Below are 9858 nucleotides of genomic sequence, written 5' to 3'. Positions count from 1 at the left end.
ACACTCCACAAGGCCTTAGTAGCAGTGTGAGCCAAGAAGCTAAGTTGAGTAAACATGCAGCATGCCCCAATAGCACATTTCACAAACCTTTGACCTGCTAGATGAGTTTGTGAGAGGCCACAACTTTGGACTAAAAGAGGCAGATTGGATATTTTAACACACTGCTCACCACTTGAGCTATTCTGACTACACTGTGTCGATGTTGGATGCAGTGGGAGTGCGAGGGAACACACACGCATCAAGAAGACTTGGGTCGACCTTGGCGGAGCAGGTAGGATCGTTTTATCATGCAACAGTCTGTAAGCACTCTACAGGCATTGGTGTGTACCATCCAGAGACATTTCACAGGAGCTGAGTATATGTATGGGTCCACCAGCACCACATCCAGGTGGCTAGATACACAGGATCTGTCGTAGCACATTTGAACTTCTGCCGGGAATGGGCAGCATAACAGCTTGTGGATTGGTGGCGAGTTCAGCGATGAATCACGGTTCTGGCTGTATACAGACAACAGCCAAATTCGAGACTGGAGATGTCCTTGCCAGTGCAGTGAACCACACTTCAGTACTGTGACACATCAACCCAACGAGTGTGTCATGGTGTGGGGTGCCACTTTCTACCATTCCCGTTCCCGACTGGTGGTGAATGGAGGAATACGACAGTGTGGCAATAATTTCAAAAAATTCTGCGACCACATGCACTTCCCATCCTGGTGCAGCTCGATAGTCCTATTTTTCAGCAGGATAATGCCCGGCCTTGCACAGCATGGGTATCTCTTAGCCTGCCTTTGTGTTGTCAACATCCTTCCTTGACCAGAAAGGTCTCCAGACCTCTCACTCATCAAGAACATTTGGGACTACACTGGATGGCAACTTCAGCCAGCAGAAAACTATGGCAGATTTGAAGGGTCAGTTGCGCCAGCTGTGGCAGGATTTCCCTCCGAAGAACATCCCCCATATGTACGCTTTCATGCCCGATTGTATCACCTGTCTGTATGTTATGGGTGGTCCAACACTGTAAGCTAAATATATTCTGCAGGTGTTTGATACCCTGCAAATAAATGCTTGGTATGGTACAATATTTTGAAGTTTTATACTACCTTGCCCTGCACCCGTATCCATTTATGTGCCGCTGCAATGGCTCCTTCATGGTGTGGATATTTTTTGCAACATATGTGTATTTAGGCATATACAGAATAGTTAGATGCGTTCCTGAAAGAAGCTTGTTATAAATGAAACATAATGTCATGAGCATGCTGAGTGAAACAACATGTTCTCTGTTGGAGATAACATATTCTGATTAAAGATGATAATAATCTTAACACTAAGCACCTGGATTGTTTACAATTGCATCACTCCCATGCACTGGCATGATTTTTGACTTTCGAGAACATAATCACAGTTCGGACAGTTGTTGCTATATAATTATCAAATTTCATGTACATATTCTAGAAGAAAAAAACAAAACAAAAAATGTCTATCACATGAAATTATAACAAAACAATCTATCACACAAAATTTGTCAACAGTATGATTGCCCACCTGCTGAAAGGCGGGAGGTCATCTGGTGGCTCCTGCTTGATGTGCAAGACAGGTAGCGTTGCCGTTGCCTGTGAAGGTAACTTCATATTGTGAGGTGCATGGGCTCGGAACTGTGTTGCAAGGAGGAGAGGAGGGGGAGGTACTGCGGACGGACCAGATGGGAGGCAGTTGAATTGTCCGCTTCTGCTACCCACAGGTGCTACGGCAGATCTAGGAAGGCCAGTGCTGCCAGTATCTGAAAAGAGAGAACATATATTTATTGTTTTGGAGTAGCAGTAAGATGGAAATACATTGGAATGGACAATATTAAAACATATAAAGACCAACTTCTGCCCTGACATTGCCAATGGAATGCAACAGTAATTTGTGTTTATGTTTACAATTTTGTTCCTTGTATCTTCCTGATGTTCAATTAATTACTAATGTTCAACATTAAATGTTTAATGTCCAGCTTTCATGAAAAGCAGTGAAATTTATGCCACTAGTCAGGCTTCTCGGCTAAATGGTCAGTGTACTAGCCTTCCGTTCAGTGGCCGTTGGGCTTGATCCTGGCTAGTCTGAGGATTTTAACTATGTTTGGTTAATTCCTCTAGCTTGGGAGCTAGGTGTTTGCGCTCATCATAAAACAGATCTTCATTTACATACAACATATCACACACAACAAACCACCATAGAAACACACAATAGTGAAAGCATCTGTCGACAAGAGGTTGATATCACGAAAGGCATCCAGCCGTAAAAATGGGACGAATCCAGAGATGTCAACCTTTGAAGCGGGTTACCAGTAACCCCCCCCCCAATCAAAAAAGTTTGAGTAAAATCCAAAGCATGCTCTTCTCCTCTCGATAATAACATGTCCTTTGCCCTTCTGGACAGCAATCTATTCTAAAATATATCCTATTACAAAATAAAATTTGCACATCACCCATTAGTACTGTGATAAATACTTTGTAGTTTATTTTGCACCCAGCAGCTGATTTTCAGTATAGGTTTTCTTGAAGAATCCTCCCCCCCCCCCCCCCCGTGATGATATTTTCGTCTTCTGGGCCATGAACTATTTAAGTGTACATGTGCTTAATGTAGGCCTGATTTCTGTCTGACTTTTCCTGTCAACACTGAAAACTCTTCTGTGGGGAAGTTACTATGAAGTACACTTAATACAGTGCTGTAAATAAAACATTACCTAAGGTTCTGTAGTGGAAAAGACTACAGAGCTCCTTCATTCCCAATGAATTTCTCAACACTCATGGGTAGCAAAAGTAACTGACGATCGAATAAGTTTAGCTGCCTACTCACAAGCATTGAAATGAGGAAGGTTACGCAGTATGTTTGAAAGAATTGAACGCTTTTTTCATTCCTTCTTTTCGCAGGATTTTTTTTTTTTGTGATAATGCTGCTTTCCCGTAATAATTTCCTCTATGACCATAATACCGTAATCGTGAGGTGAAATACATATTAATTACGGACAATCCATAATTGTTGGCACCTATGCGAATCCACACAAATTTCCTACCCCAGACAGGGTGTAATGATTTAAACAAGAGTGATTTAAATCAGTTGATTTTTACAATAAACTAGCTATACTACCTGGCGCTGCCCAGGCATTTTACTGATTGTTTACTTTTAGGTATTTCATTACCTGTTAATTATGTTGACTTATTAGAAACTATTTTGTAGTTTAGAAGTTATTGTTGTGTGTTTAATTTCAAGTCTTATAGATAATTTTTTTTCTTGTTAATCAAACTAATCTCGGTAAGTTTGGACATTTTCTTTATCACCTCTTTACGCCATGCCTACACAGCAGAACTGGTACTTAAATGGCATCCAGAGTGCCACAATACAATTCAGCAATCACGGAAACTATGGATTTGATGCTAATATTGGTCGTTTTCGATTATTCTAGATGTCATTCCCTGCCCTAAGTTTGCTATAAGGTGTTTTAGTCCTCCAGTATCTTTTCCAGACAGTAATTTGTATTTGTACGAAGTTTGGTTGAGAGCTATTCTAGAAGATACTGTACATGCCTTCATCTACAATTCTGGTAATTTTCTCTTTCACATCTTTTATTTTTAGGATTTGTATTATCTGTTTCAAGTGTTCGATTTTTAAATTTTCTTAATTGTGACGTTGCTTAATTGTTTATGAACTCTCTTCTAAATTTCTAAATTTAGAAATATTGTTATGTGTGTAGTTTTACGTTTTAGCTTGAAATTATTTTGATTTACCTTAAAGTATTTCCTTGTGGCAATCCAGATTGTCTGGGAAGCAGTAGATCCTTTCAAACAATAATAAAAATAAATTATAACATAATGTATTTACATGTCGCATTATAGATATAATGTACATGATTCCAACTGTCACTGGGACAATCAGCTGAGCAACAGCGAAAACTGTGGTGAAAAGAACATTAATCTCGGTGAATTTGGACATTTTCTTAATCACCCATTCTACATCACTATGCCGATGGGTGCTGAACTTGGACTTAAATTACATCTGGAGTGTCACTATTCATCTCAGTGACCCCGGAAACTATGGATTCGATACTAATATTGGCTGGTTTCGATTATTTTATATGTCAACCCCTCTCCCAGGTGTGTCTTGATTATTTTTATATATGCCACCCTCTCCTGACCACAACCCGTAGGGGTGGCTTACCCCACAGTGCTTTTTTCCAGACAGCCATATGTGTAGCAGAATCTCTCCTTGGTCCAGCCTACATTTACGCACGTGCCTACTTCGAACACGAGGCCTGTATTCTACTGCAGAATCCTTGAGCTGACGTTGCCATGGTTACTGTTGGTGATTCCTTCATTTAATTCCTAGAGTGGGGTAGTGTGATGCCAATATCTCCAAAACGGTTGGTTTAACGCGTCGTGAGGCTTAAAATGAGCCTTGTCTTGTCCTTGTCTGACAAATTGAATATTTCGCCTATATTAGCCCATGTTAATGTGCCAAAGGGCCTAAATCTAGGGAATGGAGAGGGATGTTAAAATTTCTTGTAGATGGGGTTACCCGCACAGTCCTAAAAGGTAAATCTACAAAATTTGGTTCAGATTGGTGGAACGGTATGGATTTGTATAAGGAACAGACACACAGACAGACATTCTGCTCTGTATATATATAGTCTACCCCACCTGCGTCCAGGCCGATGGAAAGAAAATCCCAGCCATCTTACCAGGGAAAACACATAGTTTCAATTTATTTTACGCGGGACAAGTTAGTGGAAGAAGACTGGTACAGGGACAGGATGAAATGGAGGGAACTTATACACCACACCCAGGCAATTGGAGATGATTAAAGACTGAGATCATCATGATTCCATAATTTTTGTGTAAAACGGTTTAACAATAACAAATACTTCTGAAGATAATCAAGATATGCTTCGCAATCACAACATGATTCACCATTCTGAGTCTTAGATGTTCTTAGAACATCTTGCACATCTTAAGTTTGGCCAGTTTTTAGGAAGGATTAGGCATTGAGAGCGTACTTGTTCATCACTATCATACAGAGAAGTATGAGTAAAAAGAGAAATTAGAAGCATTATGACGAGAACAATAACTTCTTCTAAGGAGAGCTGGACGACACAATTGGATGCTGTTATACATCATTAGACCAAGCGCCAAAAGTTGGTTTTGGGATATTCATGTTTAACTTTAGGCTTATGTGTAAATTCGAACAAAAATAATTTTGTTAAACAAGGTATTCCTGGTGTTGTAGGATAACAAGTTGTACCTTCTCGCCAAATTTCAATATTTTTATACTCACAGTTCATAGATTTTCTTGAAAAAATGGCACTTCGTCTACTGATGCAATTCAAGGTATTTCTCACATGCGAATAATGCATTACAATGCTACACAAATAACCCCTTACTGTTGAGTATCTATTGAGTAAGACTTCAAAAGATATGTGACTGCAGTTGTGATTAAAACCGGAATCTCCTACTGCTCAAAGTGCTTGAACCATCGCAAGCTGTGCCACAACTCCGGCACATTATTCTAGATTGAGAAACTTTAGAAGGGGAGCTATTCCCTAAAGTCATTGCTATAACCACTTATTGATTTGACAAATTCATCATTAAATGCAGTAAGAAGTGAGGCATTGTAGTCTATACAATGCAAGGCATATTTCTTCATGGATTTTCCTTCACGATAGGTCTATTATGTTCTGAGAGTACAGTACTGACGTGATATTTTCAAGCCTATGAGTAAATTTTGTTCTGCTTTAGACATACATTAGTTGCTAAGTAGAATGGCAGTCTCTCATATCATTAGGGGACGTTGACCTAGCTGTTAGGCCCCTTTAAACAAGCATCGTCATCATCATCATCATCATCATCATCATCATCATCATCATCATCATCATCATCATCATCATCATCAGAATGGCAGTCCCTTAAACTAAGTAAAGGATATGGAGGCTGGTATATCTGGTTATGATTACCTTATTCCAAGAAAAATAAAGCGATTCTGAAAGAAAATATAGAATTTTAATTCCTTATCTCACTACCGAGCTCGATAGCTGCAGTCGCTTAACTGCGGCCAGTATTCGGGAGATAGTGGGTTCGAACCCCGAGCTTGATAGCTGCAGTCGCTTAAGTGCGGCCAGTATTCGGGAGATAGTGCGTTCGAACCCCACTGTTGGCAGCCCCGAAGATGATTTTCCGTGGTTTCCCCATTTTCACACCTTAATTAAGGCCACAAACGCTTCCTTCCCAGTCCTAGCCCTTTCCTGTCCCATCGTCGCAATAAGACCTATCCGTGTCAGTCTGACATAAAGCCAATAGCTTATCTCAGTTGAACAGAACAGGAACAGAACATGTGATTAAAATATTTGCTCCCATAAATTCATATAAAATACTGGACAGGTAATAAGATTGTTACTCTCAGTTCATTCAATCTCAAAATCAGGATCTCCACTGAATCTATCCATGCCGTCCACGATGCCAGAATCTCCTTGAAGTTTGTGGTAAAATTGTTTGGCATCTGCAAGTATTAGATGCATCAGCGGCTTAAGGTCTCCAAGTTTGGCTTGAGAGATTGGTTTTCCATTTGACCACAAAGGTATTAATGCCTGATTAAAGGGAGTTTCTCATGGTGGTCCCAGTCTTGACGTATTTAGATTTACTTCCATATATTCACCATTAAATGTAGTTTTGATGTACACACTGAACGGCTATGATTTCAAGGACTGGATTTATTTTAAATTTTGCCAGTTTATCTTGTAACCATGGACATCTGTTTTCTGACTCACGGTCAGTTTTTCAAGTTCTGCTGAACTGAAGAACAGCGTGTTTTCCATCTGGTGAACAACAATGGTTTTTTTTCCACCTGCAGTTTCTCATTACGTTTATGTAGTCCTCTGCAGTTATAAACACTGATGAAATTTGATAGCACGCTAAATATCTGCAAAGTCACTGCCTTAATTATTCTGATCTAGAATTCACTGATTTGGCACATATTACCTAGCACAACATGTTAAAACACTGTTACAGTGAAGCCTTCGAAGCTTCTTCAAATAAATATATTGATACAGAAATATCACTTACATTGCAAACTACTGTATTAGATACCGTACAACAATATCATTTTGATACTAACTTTAGAAAGTTCTTCTAGAATGATTCTCCGACATAACCATTTTAGCAAGCTGCATTAGTAGCACTAACCTTCTCCTTACTTTCGGAAGTATTTGATACATCGCTGAACTTTGTCACTTGATAAACCACTCATTGTATCACCATGTCAATAACTTAGCACTATTGAAAACGTGGGTTCCCTTGCTGTCGTCCACGACGCAATGTGAGGAATAAGCCACTTGGTCTAATGATGAAAAATGGAACGTCACATAGTCTACTGATGCAATTTACAGTTTAACTGATTCCCGATATATCGCTTAGGTTTTCAGTGTACTGACAACTAATGCCCTCTTGTAAGAGAGTGGGGAATTTATTATAAGTAGTTCAAGATTTCCTCTACAAGATAGTGCTAAAATCTAAATTTTCGTCAAATGGCTCTTAGTCTACTGATGCATAACTCCATCCAATTATCAGTGCAAGAATTTGAATACTGAGAAATATTTGAAGTACAGTTGGTAAACAGCAGTTGTTCTGAGCACAAAACTGGAAATAACCTACTTACAAATGAAGAGAAATTGACCACGTTTTTCTTGCACATTTAGTAATTACTCATGAAACCACGTGTGACTTAGCAGATGTCCACATGGTAATCTTACACTTGCCTCACACTTTCCCCACATTTCTCCTGCAATTATGGTGGGCATTTCCCGAGTTCCTCTACATTATTGGACAAAGGTGGCACATACATGCGGCCCTTAACATATAACATGAGAATCACATAAACTGCATCAAGCAATTGAAGACCTGAGAGCAAGAATTAGATAACAACCTTAACTTACTTTCTTAGAAAAATGAGAAAAAACTTCTAAGACTGCATAAGTTTTGAAGTTCTTTGAATGTTTTGATTTGGTGTGACAGATTTATTTACCATTATTTACAAATAAAAAAATAAATCTGGAATCTTCCCTTTGCCACGTGTATCTAAAGTTTGCATTGCTAGGTGACAGTTCTGTCATACCTTACACTGCCATAGCTAGCCCCAACCTCGTTATCCAGCCTATAGAAGGAGACCTCTCTTAATGTAGCACTCTAAAAGTCCCAGTCGAATTGACACTTCAGGCTCAAACTTACAGCTATGGGGACTAGCTAGGTGCAGATTTAGAAACTGATGTAATTAGACTTATGATTAGTGGAATATGACATCATAGAACAGAGAGCTGATTGGTTGATCATCACGTATTAGGCAGTAGTGACAACTCAAAAACAGCTGATGGTAATTCAAGTTAACCAACCTCAAAACAGGAGCAATTCCTGACCAAGTTACAGTTAAATACACTAGGTGAAATCTTGTGAAGATACATAAAACTTAGTAGTGATGTTTGAGTTAAATCAGTCTTCATTAGATTACTCGCTGACCGTTGATAAAGCGGAAATTCAAACTCGGGGAGAGGCCGTACTACTGTCACAGGCCTATATTATATTCAGTTAAATTTGAAAATTAAATGCCCACTATATAAATGATGGTGAATTTTTAGATGCCTGTACCAAGCACAGTAAAGCCTAAGTGGAAGACAAGAACAGAACATAACTGGCAAAGATATCATCATTTTCCAAAATATGGACACTCGTTCATGTCCTGTGACTGTGCCTTCACGCAGATTGAGAAGCTGAAGGGCAAGAAGTAGTATATGTATGTCCTTTGGAATGGGGTGATATAGTATCACCTGCTTACAAAAATTGACTAGGCCTGTGGTGAAACTACACCAGGATATGGTATTTGATTTTAGAATCACTTGACATATTTTTTAATGAAAATAATAAAGAATGAACTGAATCATTAAAAATACTGTCAGTAGGTGCCATAAATTTATCTGTGAAGGGAGAGATGTGTCTGTACCTATTGGTGCTTGGAACATAAGCCTCTCCATCTCCTCTTGACTTCCCACCACTTCTCCCTAGTCACTCTTGCCTGCAAAGTCTTTTCTAATAAAGACCTAAATATATCCACTACACTGATGGTGTACCAAGCAGTCGTCTCCACTTTAATGTATGGATGTGAAACATGAACTCTATACCGCTGTGACATCAAGAAATTGGAACATTTTCACCAGCAGAAGCTTACGATCATTATGAATATCAAATGGGAGGATTATGTCTCCAATGTTGTAGTACTTGAAAGGGCACAGATGAAAAGTATAGAAACTTCCATTATAGGTCACCAGCTTAGATGGATTACTCATGTCCAACGCATGGATGACAATAGGCAACCCCGAGAGATACTATACAATGAACTCAGTTCTGGCAGGAGGCCACATGGTGCACCTCTGAAATGCTACAAGGATCAGCTCAAAAAAACCTTGAAGAGCACAAACATTGACCCCAGTAATTGGCACACACTTGCTGAAGATCGCCCTCGCTGGCAGGCAATCACATCCACTGCTGTATTGCAGTTTGAAACTGAGCGTCGAAGACTGCAAACAGAGGCTCGTCTTAAAATAAAACTCGGACAAACTTAACCCCATCCACCCCCTTCTCTCATGTGTGTCAAATGTGATTGCATGTTCTATGCAAGAATTGGCCTAACAAGTCATCAACGGCATTTACACAAAACGGACTGTACATGAATTGCAAGTGAAAAACATACGCTTGGATACGAGTAGTGGCCGATGACGACTACTAATACTAAATGGATGCAAACACTTCATACCCATACATTACAAGTAATAATAATAATAATA

The 9858-nt window shown here is 39.4% G+C and overlaps 1 protein-coding gene across 1 annotated transcript in view; it reads right to left on the bottom strand.

Moving 5' to 3' along the window:
- Nucleotides 1-1434: 1434 nt before the first annotated feature.
- The window catches only part of E(Pc) (Enhancer of Polycomb), a 460358-nt gene continuing 451934 nt past the window's right edge, over nt 1435-9858 (bottom strand). Inside the window, exons 11-12 of the mRNA XM_067148053.1 lie at nt 1542-1776; nt 1435-1447 (exon numbers count right to left, since the gene is read on the bottom strand). Coding sequence (XP_067004154.1) covers nt 1435-1447; nt 1542-1776 — 248 coding nt within the window. The remainder of the gene's footprint in view (nt 1448-1541; nt 1777-9858) is intronic.

This window comes from Anabrus simplex, chromosome 5 (genome assembly GCF_040414725.1).
Source record: "Anabrus simplex isolate iqAnaSimp1 chromosome 5, ASM4041472v1, whole genome shotgun sequence".
Classification (NCBI taxonomy): Eukaryota; Metazoa; Arthropoda; class Insecta; order Orthoptera; family Tettigoniidae; genus Anabrus; species Anabrus simplex.
Note: the sequence above shows the minus strand (reverse complement) of the source record. Positions and strands in the feature narration are given on the sequence as shown.